Below are 25968 nucleotides of genomic sequence, written 5' to 3'. Positions count from 1 at the left end.
GATCAGAAAGCCGTCTGCACACCTGCCACAAGGACCATGGGCAGAAGGACTGGGAGACAGCGGCCACGGAATGGGGTAGACTTCTATACCTATACTTATCGTCTCCCTTTTCTACTGCTCAGGTATGGCATAGTGTAAGTCGTCTTCTGTATCCGAATTAATCCATTGTTTATCCCTGCTATCACTGAGGAATACATTCTTACAACAGGGATACCATCCAAGGATTATAGATGATCAGATCTACAGAGCAACAAGAATTCCAAGGAGCAATCTTCTGGAGTACAAAAAGAAAAAAGACAACAGCAGGGTGCCCCTAGTGGTCATATACAACCCACAAATGAACATCTTGAGGAAAATTGCTGCTGATCTCCAACCCATATTTAACAAAAACAATAAACTGAAGGAAATATTCCCAGATTTACCACTCCTTGCCTACAAACAGCCACCAAACCTAAGGAATCTCCTGTTCAGAAGTGCCCTCTCACCACCATCAGAGACTGGCACTTTTCCTTGCAACAGTCGAAAATGCAAGACCTGTACCAACATCTGGTCATCAAACACCATCCAGATACCAAACACGCAGCAGGACTATAAAATCACTGGCTCGTTCTCCTGTATATCCTCCAATGTCGTGTACATGATCCTGTGTACAAGGTGCATCAATAAAGGAATCTACATTGGAGAAACCATACAAAAACTACAAACCAGGATGAATCTTCACAGACATACAATAAAACAGGAGGTGGATACACCCGTGGGAAAACACTTCTCTGGACCTGATCACAGTTTGGCAGATTTAAAGGTACTCATTCTGAAGGGTCATTTTAAAAACAACAGAGAAAGAAAAATTTGGGAATTCAAGATGATGATAAAATTCCAGTCATTGACACAAGGCCTCAATCTAACACCAGGATTTATGAGCCACTACATGGACACACGTCATGTCCCCCATCAGACTGACTCCAGATGCCTTAACTCCTAAGTCATCACCCCTATAACCTCAGTTTTATTGCCCCGGCTTATCTTAATGATATATCACTTCATGTACTAATTGTCTTTGTGTAACATCTAAATGTTGTGCTTTTTTCTAAGTCATTCATTTGTAAACTGCCTGAAGAAGGGGCCTCTGTGCTCTGAAAGCTTGCATATAGAACTTTGAGGCTATGTTCACACGGAGTATTTTGGGGGAGGAATATCTGCCTCAAAATTCCGTTTGGAACTTTGAGGCAGATATTCCTCTCCCTGCACGCCGATTTTCGCGGCAATTATCGCGCCGTTTTTCGCCCGCGGCCATTGAGCGCCGCGGGCATAAAACAGCGAGATATACGCTTTCTCCTGCCTCCCATTGAAGTCAATGGGAGGTCAGAGGCGGAAGCGCCCGAAGATAGGGCATGTCGCTTCTTTTTCCCGCGAGGCAGTTTTACTGCTCGCGGGAAAAAGACGCCGACGCCTCCCATTGAAATCAATGGGAGGCGTTCTCGGGCCGTTTCTGCCGAGTTTTGCGACGCGGTTTCCGCGTAAAAAAACTCGGCAAAATACCCCGTGTGAACATAGCCTTATGGTTAGCCAATAAAGGTATCATACCTATTATACTTTTGTCTTTTTTGACACAAAAGTATTTAACATTTCATTTTGTGAAAAATTGAATTTTTCTGAATTTTTAAATGCATCTGCTTGTAAAACAGACGGTTATACCACCCAAAATAGTTACTAGTTCACATTTCCCATATGTCTACTTTAGATTGGTATAATTTTTTGAACATTCTTTTATTTTTCTTGGACGTTACAAGGCTTAGAACATAAACAGCAATTTCTGATATTTTTAAGAAAATTTCAAAAGCCTTTTTTTTAAGGTACCTGTTCAGTTCTGAAGTGGCTTTGAGGGGCCTATGTATTAGAAACCCCCATAAACACCCCATTTTAAAAACTAGACCCCTTAAAGCATTCAAAACAGCATTTAGAAAGTTTTTAACCCTTTAGACATTTCACAGGAATTAAAGCAAAGTAGAGGTGAAATTTGCACATTTAATTTTTCTTGCTGAATTTCAATTTTATTCCATTTTCTTTTGTTAACACAGAAGGTTTTACCAGAGAAACACTACTAAATATGTATTATCCAGATTCTGCAGTTTTTAGAAATGTCCCACATGTGGCTCTAGTGTGTTCGTGGACTAAAACACAAGCCCCAGTAGCAAAAGAAGCACCTAGTGCATTTTGGGGCCTTTTTTTTTAATTAGAATATATTTTAGGCAGCATGCCAGGTTTGAAGAGGTGTTGAGGTGCCAAAACAGTAGGAATACCCCAAAAGTGACCCGATTTTGGAAACTACACCCCTCAAGGAATTAATTTATGTCTGTTGTTACCATTTTGACCACACAGTTTTTTTACAGCACGTATTTGAATTGGGCTGTGAAATTTTAAAAAATTACATTTTTTCCAATAAGATGTCATTTTTTATCAAAATTTCTTATTTTCACAAGAAATAAAACACCCCATTTTGTTGCCCAATTTGCCCTGAGTGCGGCAATACCCCATTTGTGGTGATAAACTGCCGTTTGGGCCAATGGGAGGGCTCAGAAGTAAAAGAGCGCTATGTGTTCATTGGAGTCCAGATTTTGCTGGATTGGTTTTCGGGTGCCATGTCGCATTTGCAGAGCCCCAGAGGTATCAAAGCAATGGAAATCCACCAGAAGTCACCCGATTTTGGAAACTACACCACTTAAGGCATTCATCTAGAAGTGTAGTGAGCATTTTGATCCTACAGGTATTGTCTAAAAGGTAATCCGCAGCAGATGGTGCAGTGTGAGATTTGCAATTTCCTGCCCTTTCAGTGTCCAATATATTGTGCCCAGCATGCGTCACCGGAGATATACACCCTATAAATTGTAATGTGGGTTCTCCTGGGTACGGCACTACCCTACATGTGGCTGTTATGTGCTGCCTGGGCACATGGCAGGGCTTAGAAGGGAAGGACCACCATTTGGCCTACTGGAGCTTTTCTGGTGCTAAGTCGTGAATGCAGAAGCCCCTAAGGTACCAGCACAGTTGAAACGCCCCAGAAGCGACCCCATTTTAAAATCTACACCCCTTAAGGCATTCATCTAAAGGTGTAGAGAGCATTATGATCCCACAGTTATTGTGTAAAAGGTAATGCGCAGAAGATGGTGCAGAGTGAGATTTGCAATTTTCTATAAATATATGCCATTTCAGTGTCCAATATATTGTGCCCATCATGCGCCACCGGAGATATACACCCCATAAACTGTAATGTGGGTTCTCCTGGGTACGGCAATACCCTACATGTGGCTGTTATCAGCTGCCTGAGCACACAGCAGGGCTCAGAAGGGAAAGATGAGGATAAGCTGTGCGGAGTGCGTCAGGGTAGATTAAAAATCACAGGGATGTATGATACATTTTAAAACACTTTCATACAGAGCCCTGGTTTTTCGGGACACGTGTAACATTGATATATTGTGTCCTTCCTTATCCCCCTTTTATAGCACCTCTTTGACTTTTTCCTTTCTTGCCAGTTTAGGGAACTTCTCCTGGAAAGTGTTGCCCTGGTATGATGCGTGTGGCCTCGCTTCCAGAAGTACTGGGTGCCCCCCTTCTTGGTCCCTAAAGATTACGTTCTTGATAACCACCTCTTGAAATTCCAGGAAAGTTCCCGTCTGGCCTGTACATCGACGTAGCATGTACGCATTCTACAATGCCATCGGTATGATGTGCACGGCCAGCTTCTTATACCACACCGCATGGCGCTGTAGGGCTTCAGGACTTGATCTGACAAGTCCACCCCTCCCATGTACCTATTGTAGTCCAGGATGCAGTCTGGTTTGGGGGTCTCTGTACTGGTACCTTGTCCAGGTACATGGGTACTGGTGTGACATCTCTCTTGTCCTTGTACTTGACACACAATATGTTGCTGCTAGAATGTGCCCTGCTCTCACCCCTTCTTAGTGTTTGCCCAAGCAGCGTCTTAGGGAGGCCTCTCAGATTTCTTCTAGCAGTGCCGCAGGCCGCAGTACTTCTGGAAGCGTGGCACTTGAAGAGCGGGACGCTGGTATAAAAATTATCCAGGTAGAGGTGGTAACCCTGGTCCAGCAGTGGGTGCACCAAATCCCACACAATTTTTGCATTAACTCCCAGTAGGGGGGGGGGCATTCTGGGGGCTGAATACTGGTGTCCTTCCCTTTATATATCCTAAATGTGTAGGTATAACCTGATGCACTCTCACACACCTTATACATCTTCACGCCATACCTTGCCCTCTTACTCGGCAGGTACTGGCGGAATTGAACTCATCAATAGAAATACACTTCTCGGGGGTGTATGCTTGGGAAAACTGTGCACTGAAATGGCCTAATAGCGGTCTCCGTTTATACAAACGGTCAAAACTGGGGTCATCTCGGGGCATATTTCTTTTTTTTTTGTCAGAAAATCCTTTTTATTCAATTTTTTCTGTAAAACAGAAGGTTTTGCCAGAGAAACGCAACTCAATACTTATTGCCCAGGTTCTTTCGTTTTGAGAAATATCCCACATGTGGCCCTAGTGTCGTAAAGGACTGAAGCCCCGGCCTCCGAAGCAAAGGTGCACCTAGTGGATTTTGAGGCCTCTTTTTTATTAGGCACCATGTCCGGTTTGAAGAGGTCTCGTGGTGCCAAAACAGTGAAAACCCCCAAAAAGTGACGCTATTGTGGAAACTAGACCCCTTGAGGAATTCATTGTAGTTTTCTTGGGGTTCATGCGACTTTTTGATCAGTTTTTATTCTATTTTTAAGAGGCGTGGTGACTAAAAAACAGCAATTCTACTATTGTTTTTTATTCTATTTTTTTTACAGCGTTCACCGTGCACTATAAATGACATATTCACTTTATTCTACGGGGCGATACGGTTACGGCGATACCATATGTTTATAGTTTTTTTTATGTCTTATGGCGTTTGCACAATAAAATACTTTTTGTAAAAAATCATTTACTTTTTGTGTTGCCTTATTCTCAGAGTCATAACATTTTTCTTTTTCCATCAAGAAAGCAATGTGACGACTTGTTTTTTGCGTAACGAACTGTAGTTTCGATCAGTACCATTTTTAGGTACATGCAACTTTTTTATCTCTGTTTATTCCATTTTTTAGGAGGTGAAGTGACCAAACACTTGTGATTCTGCAACGGTTTATTGTTATTTTCTTTTATGGCGTTCACCGCGCGGGATAAATAATGAAATAATTTTGTAGTTCAGGCCGTTACGGACGTGGCAATACCAATTATGTATAGTTTATTTGTCTATTTATCTATTTTTATTAATATTAAAGGACTGATAAGGGAAAAAGGGGGGTTTTTACTTTTATTACTTTTTAAACTTTTCTTTTCTTATTTTTACACAACTTTTTGAAACTTTTTTTTAACTTTATTACTTTGTCCCACTAGGGGACTTGAGGGCAGGAGGCCCTGATCGCTATTCTAATACACTGCACTACATGCGCAGTGCAGTGTATTAGAGCTGTCGAATACGCCTCGAATTACGCCTAAAAAGACAGCTCCAATACATCGGCAAACATCTGCCCATTGCTTGCAATGGGTCTTACGATGTTCTGTGCAGACGTGCTGTCATTTTACGCGTCGCTGTCAAAATACGGCGCGTAAAATGACGGCTCGTCAAAAGAAGTGCAGGACACTTCTTGGGACGTTTTTGGACCCATTTTCTCATAGACTCTTAAAAACAGCTCCAAAAACGGCCGTAAGAAACTCAGCGAAAAACGCGAGTTGCTCAAAAAACATCTGAAAATCAGGGGCTGTTTTCCCTTGAAAACAGCTCCGTATTTTGAGACGTTTTTTACTTCCTGCGTGTGAACATACCCTTACTGGTTACTTATAAGTTTAGTAGGTAAACGATGTGACGATCAGACAAAATCTGACCCTTTCTGAGGAGTTCACTTTCTCTTTCCATCATGCAGGCCTGGTAGCTTTGCAAAATACGATAGCAGATGATGTTTTTTCACTGGCTTTGCAAGGTGGTGTGTGTGTGTGTGTGTGTGTGTGTGTGTGTGTGTGTGCGTGCGTGCGTGCGTGCGTGTCTGACCCGTTCTTGTGGATCAGTTCCAAAGAAGCTTGATTGGGTAAATTTTTTGGCTTATGCCTCAAACCAATAGTTGTGTTAATTATTATTATTTGTAAACATTTATGTCGTATTTTGCATTTTTACGTGAATTTGTCATCTGTGTTCTTCCAAAAGCTCGTAAAGGCAGCATTAAGTGTGTGTTAATAAAGGTGTTAATATAATAGTCAAAAGAGAGATGATAAAAAAAATTATCATTAAGCTTTTGCTAATGATCAACTGCCAATATTATATGCTTATGCTACATATATGTATACTTTGCCTCTGAAATGTATTTTATATAATCTTGTTAGCTAAGTTTTAAACGGTATTCTCTGAATATCAGACTGCAGGCCTCCTTACCAGGCCTTCAAGGCCATTGAGAGATAAGATTACCAAGTTTGCTGGAGACGGACATGATATTCTAGACAACATAGTACTTGTAAATTAAAGGATGTGTCATTAGTACACATTTCTTTTGTGGCCAATAACTTGTAAAGCAATTCGTTGATGGAAGTTAGCCAGAAAAGACCTTTAAAAGGCTAATCTAAAAGCATAGCTCTTTGTAAAAGGAGCAAACAAGTGCCGATCAACAAGCTGTCTCGTCCATCGGCGCTCGTTTTTACAGACCAAATTGGCAGATGCAAAAGGACTATAACTCTTGATAGGATCTCCGTGGCCTTGTTTTTCTTTTTTCTTTTTTACCTTACTTCTTAATAAACTTTTAATTTACTTTCGTGAGACAAGAGAGTTTTTTTTAAAGATTTCCTTATCAGGAGTCTTTATGCCTACTACTGGATTCGGGGGCATTTTAAAAGCAGAAATATAAATGGAATAGTTTTGACAATGTCACAAACTGCCTACTGCCTTGGAGTTGCACAAGTGTTATAACTCTTGGTCCTCATGGTGAAGACAACTTCTGGAGTGAGGTCCAAGTCATCTCTACTTACTCCCGGAGGGGGTGTAAATGTGAACTTCTGAAGCATTCCAGTGATGAAAAGAAATAGCTCCATTCTGGCCAGGCTTTCTCCAGCACACACTCTGCGCCCTGTGTATACGTAAAAATAGTTAGTATCCAGGGTTTGTAAATGCCAAAACGACCATACAGAAAAAATACAGAACTGATACCAATGAAAACCATTTTTTTAATATTTTTTATATTGCCGTCTTACAGAATGTTAATAGAGGGGGGCCCTCTGTTCAGGATCCTGAGCTCTTGGCCAGAGTGAAGAGCATCTCCCTTGCTCTGGAGGACCTGTCCTGTGCAGCATTACACAGACAACACATTCATTTGAATGGGCACTATGTAATGCCTAATTGTCCCTGTGGTGGCGCTTCATGGAAATTGAACACTAACCAGACAGGTTTCCACCCAGATTACAGCTAACCGCTGGGGATACCAGCATTGAGATACTTTTTGATCTACTTATTGTCAAGAGACCCCTCTAACAAGTAAGCATTGTACAAAAACAGGGAACCCCTTTAAGGTGAATGTCAAATATATTTATTTTTTACAAATTTCATTATATATCTTTATAGTGGTCAGAGCTTTGCTTTCCAATAACCAGCATAGACATAAAGTTGACAAATAAAATTCTGACTGCCTGCAGCCACCACTAGGGGGAGCTTATAGAATACTGTTTTATTATTGGGTTCAATGCATAAACCATCTGCAGAAAACTCTTAAGCACCCCCTACTGGGGGCTGAATATTTCACATTTAACTCTGTCTATGCAGGGACTTTGCAGCTCTGTATCAGAAAAGAGATCACTGATGTCTATAGAGATATATTAAAAAATTTATCAGAACTGAATTTTGGACCCCAAATCGACAAAGTGCAAAAAGGTGGACATTCACTTTAAAGGATAACAACAGATTCAATTTAACTAAGAAGCACAAGTTGATAAAAATTACTTTAGGCTTTGTATATAGTAAGTTAATATTAGATAAATGGAGAGCTGCATCCACTGAAATCCTCTGGAATGTAAGATTACAAAGGCCCCTAATGAAAACAATGGATGGTATGGTCCATGTTTTAACGCAGTGTTAAATAGAAGCAGAGGCGATAATTATAGGGAAGACACACAGGGCCCTGGGGCCTCCACCCCCTTGAGGACCTAGGGGGCCTTCACCATCAACCCTCTGTGACTAGGCCGATTCTTCCTATTCCAGCATTTTCTAGTTACACCTCTAGAAGTTACTATTTAGTGTTTAGTATACATTGCTCACATCTGGGACCCCGAACACTCAGGAAAACAGGGGCCCCTGATGGCTATTTGGATCCTATCCAGCAAAGGAGAGATGACCAGGCATGCATGTGGCCCTCTCTGTTGAAGACTGAAGAAGTTGCTGGCTCGAGTGTCTCAGTACCCCAATAGGTTTCAGCTGAGAGGGCCATGTACATGAATGACCACCTCTCCAATATGTGGCTGTGATAGGAGATCAGATGGGGCTCGAAGCCCAGAGGTGGAATAGGGGGCCCCATCAACCCTGATCCAGTCCTGCTTAAGGAAGTCGTATTTAAATTATCACGGGAAACAAATATCCTTTAGGTGTGATTACTAAAAGTGTGTTACCCCATTTGAATATAAAATTCTCCACCAGTTCGATGGTGACAATAAGTTACTGCAAAAGATCTGCTCACCTTTAGAGAAAGGATAGAATGCATCTTTCTTCAAAAAGTTTCCATCAGCATCCAAGAAATGATTGGGATTATACTGTTTGGGAGTCTCCCATTGGGTTTCATCATTCAGAACAGATGAGAAGAGTGGAATGATCATGGTTCCCTAATAAACAATGGCAGATGTGTAACATGTTTCACAGCTGAATAGTTCCCCCAAATATAATACTATACCTCTAAATAGAGGCCAGCCATTGATTTAAAGGGAATGTGTAATCAGATAATGAAATATTGTTTAAATAGAGTTTTTATGTTAAACATATTTTTTAAGAATTTCCCCATGTCATTATTTACATAAAAAAATAATCCTGAAATTTGCAGTTTTCACTCTGGCCACTGAGCCTCATAAGAGACTGACACTTCCTGTTCTGTAGAGATCTCTTCTCAGCAGTCATCTCATTATCATCACAGGCAGGATTAGACTGACAGGTAACACCTCTATTATAAAGCTACGGGGAATAGATAACACAGTATCACACCATTGACAATAACTGATGGACACAACTTCCCTCCTCCCTCTCCCGTCACAGTGACGTGTCTAGAAAACTTTCCCATAGAAGTCGATGAACATCTCCAGACTATTGTCTTCTCAGGTGCATGTGGCATCCGTAAATCCTATCTCTGAATGCTGTTAACAGAGCAATGCAGCTGCTCAAGCAAGATGACCGCCCCCATAATCATGTACAGAAAATAGAATTACAAAAATCTACAATCCAAAAATAAAAACGAATTAGAAAAAAATGTTTTACTTTCTGGTTTTAAATAATAAAACAAAATATAAGCGATATATTCCTTTTAAAGGGGTTTCCTGGAGAAAGAAAATTGATGGCCTATTCTTAGGATAGGCCAGGGGTCAGGTACAATTCCCAGCATGCCTTGGAAGCCTTTGGCTGGAATAATAAAGCATTTAGTTGTCAAGGCATGCTGGGAGTTGTAGTTTCACAACAGCTGGAGTGCCGAAGGTTGCTGACCCCTGGGATAGGCCATCAATATTAGTTCGGTGAGAATCTGGCTTTCGGCACCCTCACTGATCAGCTGTTTTGAAGGGGCCTCGGTGCTCGTGCTGATTCCACTGCCGTTCCCTTTACTGCTCAATACTGTTAAATGCCTTAAAGGGTTCACAGGATTAAAACCTTCCCCCAATGAAGTGAATGAGAAAAGGCTGTAATACTGTGTACTGCCGCTACAAGTGTGTCGGCATTTGATAGTATTAAAAAGGGTTATTGATGAAAGGGAAGCAGCGCCGTGGCCCCTTCAAAACAGCTGATCGGCAAGGGGGCCACAATTTGGACTCCCACTAAACAGATATTGATGGCCTATGCTGAGGATAAGCCAGCAATTTTCTCTTTCCAAAAAACCCCTTTAACCCCTTCCTGATATTTGCTGTATATATACGGTAGGGGTCGGGTGGGGGAGTATGGAGTGTGAATAGAATGAGCATGTCGGCTGTATTTTACAGCTGACACTTCATTCAAAAGAACGGGATCCCGTTCGTATAACACATTCGATTCCGCGGACAATAGCGACCGCAGCATTTAAACTGTTAGAAGGAGGGGGCAGCCTTCTTTGACATGCCATCGCCCTCCCTCGGCAACACAATCGCGGGGTGCCGATAGTCATCATGGCAACCTCGTTGCCTACTAAAGGCCCCCAGGTCTGACATCTTTGTACTCCTATTAAGCCCTGTTGGAGGCAAGGCTTAATAAGTGCTTGTCAGAATCACGATATACTGCAATACATTAGTTGCTGTTTTTTGGTCACCTCATCTCCCACAAAAAATTACATTAAAAAGTGATCAAAAAGTCTCATGTTCCCAAAGTGGTACCAATAGAAACTACAGCTCGCCCCGTAGAAAATAAGCCCTCACTCTGCTCAATCGATGAAAAAATAAAGTATGGCTCTCAGAATATGACAACACGAAACTAATTTTATTTTTAACAATTAGTTTTTCCTTGCAAGAGTAGTAAAACATAAAAAAGCTATATAAATTTAGTATCGCTGTGTTGTTTTTACTGCATGGTGAACGCCGTAAAAACAAAACAAAAAAAACAATCGAGGAATCAATGTTTTTTTCCAATTCTACCCCACAGTTTCCAGTTTCCCAGTACATTAAAAACAACTTTACAAAAATTGGAAAAGACCCTAGTAGTTGGCGGGTAAAAAACTTAGGCAATAGGAACCCGTTTTTTCCACAACTACTTACTAACTAATAGAATAGGATAGTACAATAAATGAAATAGCTTAATAAATTAGATATATTAGTACCGTGTTTCCCCGAAAGTAAGACAGTGTCTTACTTTCTTTTTATCCCCAAAAGCCCCACTATGTTTTACTTTCGGGGTATGTCTTATATTGGAAAAAAATTGTCGAATTATTTTTATTTATTTTTTCACAAACTTTATTTAACTGATTTAAATTTTTTTTTTTAGTCCCACCAGGGGACTTCACTATGCGATGTGCCGATCGCATATATAATGCTTTGGTATACTTAGTATACCGAAGCATTATTGCCTGTCAGTGTAAAACTGACAGGCAACCTATTAGGTCATGCCTCCGGCATCGCCTAACAGGCAGATGCTGAAGGCAGACCTGGGGGTCTTTGTTAGACCCCCGGCTGTCATGGAAACCCGACGGCGACCCGCGATTTGTTTGCGGGGGCGCCGATCGGGTGACAGAGGGAGCTCCCCCCTCTGTCAAACACATTAAATGCCGCTGTCACTATTGACAGCGGCATTTAATGGGTTAAACTGCCGGAATCGGCGCGCGCTTCGATTCCGGCAGTTGCAGCAGGAGCCAGGCTGTGTATAACAGCCGTGCTCCTGCCGCTGATCGCGTGGGTACAGTCTCAGTACCCGCGCCATCACAGGACGGATATATCCGTCCTCCTGCGCGAACTAGCAGCTGCTGAGGACGGATATATCCGTCCTTCGGCGTTAAGGAGTTAATACTGTGTGCATTACCGTATTTTAAGCAGGAGGCGGCATTGACAAGTGCAGGGGACGGCGCGGTGACGTATGGAGAGGGGGGCGGCGCGGAAGTGGGCAGGAGGCGGCAATACCCCCGTGTTTCCCCGAAAGTAAGACATATGTCTTACTTTCGGGGTACGGCTTATATTAGCCGACCCCCCTGAAACCCCCGATACGTCTTACAATCGGGGGTGTCTTACTATCGGGGAAACACGGTACATATTGTAGTTTTATATTTTCATGTTGTTTGTCCCTAATTTAATAAAGGTATTTCTTTTTTTGTACTATTCTATTCTATTAGTTTGTAAGTAGTTGGGAAAAAAACATGTTCCTATTGCCTCTGCAATTTTTCAATATGTGAAAAACGACTTGTCCCGCAAAAAAACAAGCTCTCATACGGCTATATTGGCGAAAAAATGTAATTAAAAGTTATGGCTTTTGGAAGGTGGGGAGAAAAAAGCGAAGTTGAAAATCCGAAAAATGGCTGCAGAGGGAAGGGGGTAAAGTCTGTTTTATTCCAATGTAAGCTACTTTCATCTCGGACACAACACTATATTTTGGATCACCCCCTTTACTAAGCAATATCATTTCCGATAAGGTCTCTTTTACACTTGTGTATTTTGGTCAGTATTTTATATCAGGGTTTGTAAGCCAAAACTAGGAGTGGAACCTACAACAGAGTTTGTCAAAGGCAAAGACAAAGTCTAATGGAAAGATTTGTCTCTCTTACGTGTTTTTCGGACCTACTAAATAGTTTTGGCTTCTAAAGACTGACCAAAATACTGCCGTCTATTAGTTCAGTCTATCTACACCTCCTATAGCTAAGCCCTTATAGCCAGTAGTCCCCAAGAGGCAAATTTTGCCACCAAAGCCAACCAAGAATGCTGGCAATACTATTATGATGACTTTATCACTTTAGCAGTCATTCCGAAATTAAAATAGATCACATTCCATGCCAGCAATTATGCAGTATACAGTTCAGTATATAATGTGGAGATCAAAAGCTTTAATTAGATATTTTAGAATAATTTAGAAAATATTTTTTATGATGTGCGTTATTCACTGCCAGATAAAGAATTACCTTTGGTATAAAATAGTCTTTGAAGTGGACATCTGAGGGTGTGGAATGCGGTAAATACTGAAAGAGGTTGGCAAAGCGCTGAGCTTCATGGACTACGGCCAAGCAGTATGGAAGGACTTTCTGATCATCCCATCTAGGAGGACGCTCAAGACCTATCACATTTTCAATCTCATCTTGAGCTCTTTCTGGAAAATACAAAATTAAATGTGATATTCCTTTCATCCGTTGTCTTATCCTGAAATATTCATGAAATGCAAAAGATAGTAGTAGTAAAATCAAATTTACAATTCCTCTGTGTTCATGAGAAGAGCGCTGCCCCGCCCCTCTCACCAATACTGACGAGCTCCTGTGTATCAGCATGTATAAATGGCAGCCATGAATTACTCGTGGGAAGTACGGATGCAAACGGTGGGGCGCCCCCTTCATGAATACAGACCTGTTACAGTACAGTTATGCCATCCCAGCTGTTTAAACCCTTAGATGCCGCGGTCAATAGTGACAGTGGCATCTAAGCTGCTGATAGAGGGGTGACGCCTCTGAAAGACCATCGGCTTCCCCGTGATATGATTGCGGGGTGCCAATGGTTGTCATTACAGCCTTTGGGCCTAATGAGGGCCCCAAGTCTGCCAGCTTAGTTCTCCTATTAAGCCCTGCCGGAGGCAGGGCTTAATAGATGCCAGTAAAAATTATCTTATACTACAATATGTAAGTATTACAGAATATTGTGAAAGAGATCCAATGATCGCTGGTGTCAGTCCCCTAAGGAGACTAATACAAAAAAAGTTTAAACAAATATGTTAAATAAAGTTGATCTTTTTATATACAACAAACATATTAAAAGTTAAAAAAAACTTTTCCCATTTTTCCCTAAAAGTAATGTAAAAAACAAAAACCTAAGTGGAATCGTTCCTTCCGAAAAAACCAAATTATTACAATATAACATTATTTAACCCGCACCATGAACGATGCAAAAAAAATAAAAAAATGCTAGAATTGCTGTTCTTTGGTCACCTTGTGTCCCACTAAAAATTGAATAAAAGTGTTCAAAAAGTTGTATGTAGCCCAAACTTGTATTAATGAAAACTACAGCTTGCTTCCCAAAAAAACACTGCTTCCTTTAAAACAAGAAAATTTGTAACAAAAGGTTTCTAATTTGTAAAAGTAGTAAAACAAAAAAATAACTATATAAACTAGGTATGGCCATAAATATATTGACCCACTGAATAAAGTAAACATGTCGGTTTTACCGCAAGGTCAACGTTGTACTAACAAAACCCATTAAACAATAGGGGCAGTTTTTTTCCATTCCATCCCACAAAATAATTCTTAAAGTCTCCCAGAACATTATATGGTACATTAAATGGTGCCATCAAAACTACAACTCGTTCCGCAAAAAAATAAATCTTCATATGGCTATGTCAAATGAAAAAACAAAAACGTTATGGCTCTTGGAAGGCAGAGAGGGAAAAAGGAAATGGAAAAACGGCCTTGTCATTAAAGAGTAAACACTAGATGCTAACATGACCATGACTTTTTTTGACGTTGTGGATGGGGCAGCCATTACAGGATCAATGGTACCACAGCGACACTTCCAGTTCTCCTACATTAGGTGTAATCCTTCAAAACTCCCACAATTACAGTGTCATTGGTCCAAAAAATTCAATTGGTTCCTAACAAATAAATTGTTTACATTTTGAAGGCTCACAAATGGCTGCGTTCGCAATAATACAGTTACCAGGTGAATTCCAATAAAATAGATGTTGGTTTGTAAAACTATGGTTTTCTTCCTCTAGCTACAAAAAAATAATAAAACTATTCAAAATGTAGCGTTATTATTGTTATAATTTTTATGGTTATAAAAAAAGAGATTTCATGAATTAATTGCACTGCTAATTGGAATTACTACTGTGTATATACAACATCATTCACTTACTCTGTATGTGCGGATATTTCATCATGAGCAGAATAGCCCACTGTATCGTAGTAGACGTGGTCTCTGTCCCACCAAGCATAACGTCAAATGCAGAAGCCAGTAAGTTCTTTTCGGTAAAGATTTTCTGTTTTCCATCTGTTACTATTTCCTAAAGGACAATGACATTCAAAAGTGTTATTATTAAGATCACACAAATAAATCTACCGTACATGACATTTATAGACCACTATACCGGTCATAGGTGGGAGGGCTCTAAAGGTAAAGAATATGTAACAACAGGATTGGCCCTTTAAAAATAGATACGATGCTCTATTACTACTGGACAAGTGTTAGAATAAGGACACTGATTCGGATCTACATAATGTCTCAATGACTTGCTGAACCACCAATGCACCTGGTTGCACTTCAGTAGTATTTTTTATAACTTTTTTTGGAGTTTATTTTTTAGGGGTTTGTGCCTTTTAACACCATTTTACAGTTTATAAATACACATATTCATGTCAACATAAAAGAGATGTTATTCTACTGGTTGTCATTGGAAACAGTCGATAAGTTTGTCAACAGATGGGAGTATTGTACTTGTGCGCCATCTAGAGTTTAAAAGCTATAATTACATTTACTTCTACAACAATAAGGAATATATGGCTCGCTGCACAGCAAAGATCTTTTACCCTTTCATCTCTTTGCATAAAGGCTTCAGTGTAAGTCCTGAAAGAGTCTTCACATTTAACTTCTTTTGCTTCCTTGAATAGAACCTTCAAAATCTCATTTAGTTGATTAATCCTGTCCACAACAAATCCTGGTGTTTTCAAGAAATATTTCAGTATTGGGAAGACATTGTAATACTGAAAGAGGAAAACATACAATAAATCAAACATATGATTAGCAGGTATCTGTCAACCATATTACAACATAAATCAATGATACACGGGTTCCTGATATATTATAGCTATGTGTGATATCTAGGGTTGCCATCACCGGTTCCTCCCGTATTTACACTGGGAGGCCAATAAATGTAATACATTTTTGCCAGTATTTTAGCATAATAAAACAGACTGCGTAGTCAGGTAACTTCCTATTTGGATGGGATACTATCCCTCTGCCAGGCTACCTAGGCGTAGGAAAGTCAGGACTATGTCAGGTGTGGGATTTGCGCCGGAGTGAGATTGCAGCGGGCGAAGCGGCAGAGAGCCAGAGATGCTCACATTCAGTGCCTGTCCAACTAGTCAAGGGAGGAGGAGGAGGAGGCTACTGACTCTTGAGTTATAGGGAGTCATTGTCTGTCTGTGGCTCTAAGTATGAACTCATGACTTCAAAACTTCACCCATTTTAAACACATATTGGGGTATTTACACATGCCAGTTTTGTAGTGTTTTTGTCACGATTTGCACAAAATCAGGGGGGGGGGGGACACCACAAAACTGGCAGGTGCAAATAAATCAGCCTGGCTAGTATTTTTTGGTAGAAAATGTGAAAAGCCTAGGGATGTCACAGTCAGTCGGCTAAATAACTTAACATAAATATCACCAAAATTGAAGTATTTTGGTTATAAAGCTACTAGTAGCACTAATATGTTATGTGTGGGATTTACGCTAATTCCAATCTGGAAGATCTGCCATAATGTTTTGTAATTTTCCAAAATTCAAGGAATATGGTCCCCACTACTGAAGCGAAGCTCTGATTGGATGCACCACTTCTGACTGACAGGGACACTGCCCAATTATTGCTTCCTTTCGATGACGTGAAGATTAAATAAAAAAATATGTGAGCCACACGGAGCTTGGCCTTCAGAATGAGTGCATGATGTGTGTGTGTGTGTGTGTGTGTGTGTGTGTGTGTGTGTGTGTATATATATATATATATATTTATATATATATATATATATACATATATATATTATATGGACAAACTTATTGGGACACCTACACATCACACCTACAGTAGCTTTTATGACATCCCATTCTAAATCCACAGTCATGAATATGGAGTTGGTTCCCCCTTTGCAGCTATAACAGCTTCTACTCTTCTTTTGGAGTGTCTGTGGGTATCTTTGCCCATTTATCCAGAAAATAATTTGTGAGGTCAGGCACTGATGTTGGACAAGAGGGCCTGGCTCGTAATCTCTGCTCTAGTTCATCTCAAAGGTGTTCAATAGGGTTGAGGTCAGGGCTCAAATTCTACTACAGCACACTCACCCAACCATGTCTCTATGGACCTTTCATTGCACACTGGGGCACAGTCATGCTGGAACAGAAAAGGGCCAAATCCCAAACTGTTCCCACAAGGTTGGAAGCTACAATTGTTCAAAATGTCTTGGTATGCTAAAGAACTGTAACTAAGGGGCTTATTCCAACCCAATAGCATTATCCCTTCTCCACAAAACTTTACAGTTGGCACAATGCAGTCAGGCAGGTAACATTATCCTGGCATTAACCAAACCCAGACTCGTCCATCAGACCGCCAGATAGAGAAGCGCGATTCATCACTCCACAGAACACGTTTCCACTGCTCCAGAGTCCATTGGTGGCGTGCTTAAAGAGGCTCTGTCCCCACATTATAAGTGCCCTACCTCCTATATAAGGAGATCGGCGCTATAATGTAGGTGACAGTAATGCTTTTTATTTAGAAGAACAATCTATTTTAAACCATTTTATGAGCAATTTTTAGCTTTATGCTAATGAGTTTCTTAATGCCCAAGTGGGCGTGTTTTACTTTAGACCAAGTGGGCGTTGTAGCGGAGTGTATGACGCTGACCAATCAGTGACCAATCGGCGTCATACACTTCTCTCCATTCATTTACACTGCACTAGCGATATTGTATGCAGCCACATACACAAACACTAACATTACTGCAGTGTCCTGATAATGAATATACATCACTACCAGCCTGGACGTGATGTTTATTCAGAATCCTGACACGTCTGTAGCGTCTCTGTGAGATTTACAGCAAGGCAACCGTAATCTCGCGAGATTATGATGTAACCTGTCATTTCAAATGAGATTACGTTTGCCTTGCTGGAATCTCACAGAAGTGGTCAGGATTCTGAATAAACATCACGTCCAGGCTGGTAGTGATGTATATTCATTATCAGGACACTGCAGTAATGTTAGTGTTTGTGTATGTAGCTGCACATAACGATCTAGCTATATCGCTAGTGCAGTGTAAATGAATGGAGAGAAGTGTATGACGCTGATTGGTCAGCGCCATACACTCCTCTGTACAACGCCCACTTGGTCTAAAGTAAAACACGCCTACTTGGGCATTAAGAAACTCATTAGCATAAAGCTAAAAATCGCTCATAAAGTGGTTTAAAATAGATCGTTTTTCTAAATAAAAAGCATTACAGTCACCTACATTATAGCGCCAATCCCCTTATATAGGAGATAGGGCACTTATAATGTGGTGACAGAGCCTCTTTAAAACAACTCCATCTGATGCTTGGCATTGTGCTTGGTGATGTAAGGCTGGCATGCAGGCGCCCGGCCATGGAAACCCATGCCATGAAGCACTTGGGGCACAGTTTTTGTGCTGATGGTAATACCAAAGGAGGTTTAGAGCTCTGCAGTCAGCAGAGCATTGACGACTTTTATGAACTATGCGCCTTAGCACTCAGCGACTCCGCTCTGTAACTTTACGTGGTCTGCACTTCGTGGCTGAGTTTCCGTGCTTCCACTCCTATAGTACCACCTACAGTTAACCATGGAACATCCCAGAAGGAAAAAAATCTCACGCACTGAATTGTTACAAAGGTGGCGTCCTATTACAGGACCACGCTGGAATTCAGTGAGCTCTTTACAAAGACCCATTCTGTCACAAATGTTTGTAAAGGCGACTGCATGGCGAGGTGCTGGATTTTATACATCTGTGTCAACGGAGCTGAATGAAACTCCTGAATTCAATGATTAAGAGGTGGGTCCCAATACTTTTGTTCTTATAGGGTATATTGAATATTTGCAATTGTGAATCCATGTCGATTAGATGTTGCTATGGTGATGCCAACCCCATGTCCTGACCTTTGTTGTGCTGTTGCCTTTATCTGGTATTTAAATGATTTATCAATTGTCTATTTTCATGAATACCTTAACCTCTCAGCACCATCTGCTGAGCCCGCACAATGCACTGCTGTTTCATACAGCTGATACACGTCTGCAATGGCAGTCATCTGAGATAACGCTGATCCCAGCCGTTTAACCCCTCAAATGCCGCAGTCAATAGAGACCAAGGAATCTGAGCGGTTAGACAGAGGTAGGGGCTCTTTTTGTCCCCATTTGGCCCCAGCACTAAAATCGCGGGGTGCTGACTGGTTGCCATGGCAACCGGAGGCCTATTGAAGGCAGGACCCCGAGGCAGGACTTAAAGGGGTTGTCTGATGACAGAAAATTTTTATAATTGGTTAGGAAATGTAAAATGGAGACACATTAATATACTGTACGTTCACCTCCAAAACTGCAAGGATGCCCAGATTTCCCTGTCCTGTGATGTGGTCCCAGAAATGGAGCTTCTTCCCTTAGCTGTAACGTGCCAACACAGCTTCAGGATGCAGGGAGCCCCCCATCCTCTCTATGTGTCGGTGACGTGATGAAGGGGCTGGCTGCCTGGACCAGTTCATTAGAAAAGCCAGCCCCTTCTTTGTCACGGCTAATACACAATAGAACAGGAGGAAAAGGAAAAAGGAACAATTGCAGACTGGACATAAAGCTACTGTGTATTAAGTGACAGAGGAGGGGCTGGTTATCTAATGAACTAATCCAGGCAGCCAGCCCCTTCATCGCATCGCTGACATATAGAGAGGGGTGAAGCTCACTGCATTCTGAAGCTGTGTCAGCACATCACAGCTAAGGGGAGAAGCTCCACTTCCGGGACCACATCACAGGACAGGGAAATCTGGACATTCTTGGAGTTACAAAGTGAAAGTATTTTATTAAGTAATTAGGAACATTTTCTGACTTTGGACAACTCCTTTAATAGTAGAGCATAGATAAAGCAAATACACTGCAATACATAAGTATTGCATGAGCGATCCATGGATTGTATGGCAACATCTACTAGGAGGACTAAAAAAAGAAATTAAAAACAATGTTAAAATTTTTAAAAAAATGTTACATTTAAAGTCCTTTTTTCATTTTCCACCAAAAATAATGTAAGCAATAAAAAAGTAAATATAATTGGTATCAGCAAGTCCGTAAAAGTCCAAACTATTTAAATATTATGTTATTTAACCTGCCGGGTGAACGCCAGATGAAAAAATAAAAAAGTTGGGGCTTTTAGAATGCGACGAAAACCAAAAATTGTCTGTGTCCTCAAGGGGTAAAATATATAATTTACCTTTGCAGCTGGTGTTCCAGTATTGATAACAATATCATCCACGATCTTTATCATCTTCTGGAATGTGGGATTATCATAGTCGAAACGTCTTCCAAATAACATCCCAAAAGTTATGTTAGGGGCAGCAAGATAGAACACTTTTTTATCAAAAGGTTTACCTGGAATGTACCAAGAGAAATAGTGTTACTCATTGTGTGGACTGTACACTACAAGCAAAAAAATACACAGCTTTATGATGGCCGGAAAATGGTTTTTTTTGATGATCCAATATAACCTTTGTCCTACTTACAACCATTACCTTTGGCCATGTATGGTCTGAATCTACCAACATATCATTGGTAGTATTGCTGATCACCATTGCCGAAGATTGCACCTACATGTAAACTATTTATATAGAAGTTTCAAGAAAATAGTGTCCTCTGTAAAATTAGTACCAACAAAAAACATTTACAGCTGTATTTGACACCACTTACCATTATAAGACTGGATTGCTGCATTCAGAAACTGTAGCTCCTCAATAATCCTGCCTTCAATGGGTTTTTTCCCCATCCCAAGATCTCTCAATATGGAAAGCGTAAATCTCCGGGTTACCTTCCATAATTCTCCATTGGAGAAGATCACTCCTAGGAGAGAAGAACAAGGCTTCTTGTTGAATGTAATTAATATGGAAAATATAATTTAGCTTATGATATGATGTCATACTTCACAGATGGGGCCTGTCTTTTGTCAGTTTCCTAGTACATATACACGGCATAGGTCAGTCCTTATAACTTGGACTAAATGCTACTCAGCCAGTGTCCTTTTCAGGAATGACACAGCCTCTGTGGCCCAACTTAACATCCACAACCAACTTTCAATCCCCATTCTCAACGTACAATCTGATCCAATGTCAGGATCTTCATAGGCCTTACAAAAACAAATCCCCAAAAATTAATCAGAGTTCAACTATACCTATTATACTCTTTTTCACAATGAAGGACATTGAAAATCCTATTGCATCCATAGCAAGGATGTACATACCATAGAGGCAGCCCATGCAGATACTATGGAGCCCTTGGGTGCGGCGCTGTTGGGTGGGAACACCCGTAAGGAACACCAATCTCCAGAGGAACTGCCTTGTTTGCAAACAAAGGGATGAGCAGTTGGCCCAAAGGGCATAGCAAGGGTAAGTAGGAGGGAACAAATACCCTTCTGTCCTTAGCAGCAGAACCCAGCACCAAAATACGGGGACCATTTTGACTTTTGCTATTAAATCCCCTCTCTTTTATGTGCAATACTGTTCCAAAGTGAAGTGATGTCCTTCATTTTGTTAGATCAGATCATAGACCCCACATTTAGTGTACACAGACCTGCTGCTGGTTTATGCTATCACAAGCCACCATCCTGCGATAGGAGGACCTGATGCGTGTTTCCCTCTCTCCCATCACTTGTCATCTAATGTAGAAGAGAAGAGTGGCATGATCCTTTGGAAGTTTTCTGCCATGAGCTGGACCGGTTCTCATGGACTGCCTCTATGGTATATATGCCTTGTTTACATCTCTAGCTGACAGATATAAAAGCTTTCGGTACTACTTCCACATCTCCTTCAGCCATGCAAGAACAGTCAGACCAAAGTGAGTATTTTTGCTAATGCACAGGACAGTACTGCTGGGAGCAAAGTTATGGCACAAACGCTTCTCAGCCCAGCTCAGTAAACCTTGGTTTTACGTGCATGGACTTCACCAACTATATCCACTTTAATCTCAGAAATTAGTAATTCAGGGTTATAATGGCTTGACGGGGTTAATTACCATGATTCTTTTGAAAGTCATCTGCAATAGGGACTTCTCCACGATCTCCAAAATCATAGTTGGCTGTGGTCAGAGCCTCTTTATTGGCTTCATACCCAACAAAAACCACTGCTTTTGTACGGCCAAAATGGAAAGTGAAGATCGGACCATATTTCTTTGCAAGCTGGAAAAAAATATTTTGTATAAAATAAATGAAATGTATTTAATCATGAGGCCACAACGATGAACATTTTCTTCAATTGTCTGTTGGGGGAGGGTGTCTACGCTTGCCCAGTGAATTATAAATTTGTTTTTGCCTAAGTCCTTTTTATTGAAATACTGTATCACACTCTCAGAGTCAAAAGGCAAAGATTTAGTTTGGTGTCCTAGCCCTGCATCTAAATACACTGGCCAAGGCAAAGTGCTTTGTTGGAGCACCATACCTGCTAGTAAGGCTCTGGGCACATCACGCTTTTTGCCTACGTTTAACAAGTACGCTGGGCAAAGCTCCTGTCGTACACCTCAAGCGTAGGCTCAGACGGATGCCATAACACTGAGTTTAATGGTATACGTTAAGTGTATACGTCTGATGATGATGATGTATACGTGAAATGGATACCATTATAGACTATGGGTGACGGATGCTACTGCTAGGCAGATTATAATGGCATCTGTTTGACCTATAGGTCATGAAAGGCAATTGAAAAGCTCATGATGTATACGTTAAAGGTATACCTGTGACGTATGCTATACAGTGAGAAGAAATTGCCTAGAGCAATATAAACCAGTTTTTTTTCCCAACTACTTGCTATCTAATAGAATAGTTAAATTGTAAAAAATACCTTTATTTATAATTGAATAGGGACAAACAACATAGAATTTAAGGTTGTTTGTCCCTATTCAATTATAAATAAAGGTAATTTTTACAATTTAACTATTCTATTAGATAGCAAGTAGTTGGGGGAAAAAAACGGGTTTATATTGCCTTTGGCAATTTCATCTCATAGGTAAAGTTTTTTACCCGCCAACTACTAGGGTCTTTTCCTCTTTTTTTAAGTATGTTATACAGTGGCACACGTCACCCATAGACACCCATGTTAAAGAATTGCATACCACGTCGCATATGTTTTTTTGGAGGATTCCTCAGGATGGAAAAGCGTAGTCTTTTACGCTATTCCATTCTGAAAAAAAAGGTATGCTAGCCTGATGAAGGCCAAAAGAACACTATTTTGGCCTCCGTTAGGCTAATGAAGACCTATGGTCATATTTAGCGTGTACGTCGGGAGCTTTTGCGACTTATGCGCTAAATGTAGGACCAAAATTGAGTGTGCACATAGTCGAACAATCAGCCTCCCCTTGCTACGCCCCTGCATACACATATTTACAGTGAAACCTCTTTAAGATGACCACCCCAAATTTCTGTGAAAATTGGTCTTCTAGAGAGGTGGTCCTGTCAAAGAAGAGGCCGATATACATAGCATTTATTAATCACAGAAAATAAATGGTACCTGAGGTCAGACCCCAACCGAACAAACATTGATGGACTATCCTAAAGATACGCTACCAATGTTAATGTCCGGGAGAACCACTTTAAATACAAAAGTCAACTTTAGAAAACCTCATATAATTAAATAATAGAGAACTATAGTCAGAATGAATGATATACTATATACTGTTATATAATAAATACAGTATACTATTTTATACAGTCAGTTATTAAGGAATGGAGGTCCCTATTTGCTTTACACAGTCAAACCCCAAATCCTCTCAAGTTCATACACAGAACAAGTGCATGCTACCATGGAGCCCTATAGCAAAAGTTGGATTTGGCACCACTCAACTATGACCACCTTCAATAGCAACTGAACACTTGGGAACATTATTTCTACATGGAGGTGGGATCCACACTAGCTGTTTTGCTACCCTGGTAGTAATCCCATGTATTTAATTGTGATCTCATCCATATGGTCAGGATACTAAGATCTTGTATACTCCTAAGATTATATCTAGCATCCAAGGACAAAAGAGATGTATAAAAAAACATTTCCAAGATCAACAACTGAGGACCAAATTGTGACATTGACCATAGAAGAAAATTGGAGCATGTCAAGCCATCAGTCATCAAAACCAAAATGATTACTTTACCTCCATTAAAGTGAAGTCTTGTCTGTTTATATCCAGTGTAAGCAGGTTACCAATAAAGGGGAGCGGGGTTGGTCCTGGTGGGAAATTGTAAATCTTTCTTTTTGTAAAGCTCATTAGGATCTTTACGACCATCATGACGACGGTGCATAGAAGGAAAAGGGTCACTGATTCTGAAGCCATGGCGGATCTCCTTGTGTAGCAGTCGCAAATGGATCTAGCAGAATTACCCTCTATATATAGTTTACTTCCACAGCTGAACTCCACCCAGTGCAAACAGCATTTCTCTGTTTGTTGTGTTCTATTCTAATCTAACATTAAGAAGCTGATTGCACAGAGTTAAAAGGAAATTCAAATGGTTGGCAAAACATAGAGACACCTAGTAAATGAACAATGTTTCTCAACGTGCACATCCAGCAAAGATCAAATAATGCAGTACTAAATGATCTTCTGGTACTATGGTGGGTCAGTTTGACCCTGATTCCTATCCATTACAGTTGTAGTCTATATTGGAGACCTTTATATATAAAGTGGATCATGGTCTTACATTTTGGGTACTTTAGAAAAGGGATTTTACGTATTTTCCCAATTTACTGCCACATTTTACAGTAGCAGAAGTAACCGTTGGGCCCCATGATATAACTTGGAATAGGGCCTCATATGGATGATAACATTTAGCAGCAGCTGAGCTAAGGAAAGGTTATGATTATTAGGGTACGGTCCCACTTGGCAATTGCATCAAGATTTTGCCTGGTATTACCGCCACTGGCCATCCTATATAGGCATGGTTTCGGCCGATGCTACGTAAAACCATGTCTTCACTACTGGTTCTTTTCATCTCCTTGGCACCTAAATGCTCAATTCCATTATCCATTTCTTCTCTCTTTTCCTTGCACAGTCCAGAATCTTCCCTTTCCTCTTGGCAGTACCGCAGTGATTTCAATATTCCTTTAACTTCAGAAGCTGATGTATATACAGAGAAAATTATAGGACCATCTGGCACTGCTGGATATAAACCACGATACTTGAAGGATATACAATTCGGTTTATTTATTGTGATACTTTGCGTGAACCAGTCACATTAAATTGTGGAGCAGACCCACAATATGCCATACACCACCCCTGGTCTGCAAACCAAATATAACCAACTTCACCATTGTATGATTGACTACCACAAATCCCTTCTTGACCATTAGAGGAGATGATGTAATGTCATAATCAGGGCCCTTGAATGAACTACCTCCAAGCTGGCACCTTCACCATAGAATGAACAGCCTAACCATCTGGCACTTTCTCATGTAAATATCATGTGTTTGGCTCGTCATGATTATACATTTTCAGCCATCGTAGAATACATAATTTACCAGCCTCAACTACATAGGGTTGACTTTCCTCTCAGAACAGCCTCACATTCAATGTCGACCATCCAAAATTTTTATTGGCCAAAGCCTTCTCTGAGAAAACTCTAACCTATAGACATGTTCAGAATTTACCAAACCCCAAACTCTGCATGTGCACTATGGGGTCGATGAAAAAAGCTGAGCATTATTTTTTTAAATCTGACATGTGTCACTTTATGTGAGAATAACTTTTTAATGTTTTTACTTATCCAAGGGATTTTGAGATTGTTTTGACACATTGTACTTTATGTTAGTGGTAAATTTTAGTCGATATATTGTCTTTATTTGTGAAAAACACCAAAATGTATAAAACATTAAGAAAAATTAACATTTAAAAAAAATAATTATTTCTCTGCTTGTAAGACAGATAGTGATACCACACAAAATAGTTTAACATTTTCCATATGTCTACTTTATGTTGGCATCATTTTTTTAAACGTCCGTGTATTTTTTTTAGGGTGTTAGAAGGCTTATAAGTTTAGTAGCAATTTTTTACATTTTCAAGATAATTTGCAAACATTTTTTAGGGACCAATTCAGTCCTCAAGTCACTAGGGATCTAGATGGGACCAGGGCT

The 25968-nt window shown here is 40.4% G+C and overlaps 1 protein-coding gene across 1 annotated transcript; it reads right to left on the bottom strand.

Annotated features, from left to right (window-relative positions):
* Positions 1-1748: 1748 nt before the first annotated feature.
* Positions 1749-24211, bottom strand: LOC142655765 (cytochrome P450 2W1-like). Its single transcript, XM_075830301.1, has 9 exons — positions 23996-24211; positions 21872-22034; positions 20555-20704; positions 20082-20239; positions 15427-15600; positions 14756-14903; positions 12823-13007; positions 8740-8881; positions 1749-7143 (listed from the first exon to the last, which is right to left on the bottom strand). Exons 1-9 carry the CDS (start codon positions 24173-24175, stop codon positions 6956-6958), a joined length of 1488 nt encoding a protein of 495 aa, XP_075686416.1. The 5' UTR covers positions 24176-24211; the 3' UTR covers positions 1749-6955.
* Between the last annotated feature and the right edge of the window lie 1757 nt (positions 24212-25968).

Source organism: Rhinoderma darwinii, chromosome 6 (genome assembly GCF_050947455.1).
Source record: "Rhinoderma darwinii isolate aRhiDar2 chromosome 6, aRhiDar2.hap1, whole genome shotgun sequence".
NCBI lineage: Eukaryota > Metazoa > Chordata > Amphibia > Anura > Rhinodermatidae > Rhinoderma > Rhinoderma darwinii.
This window is presented reverse-complemented; position numbering and strand designations above follow the sequence as displayed.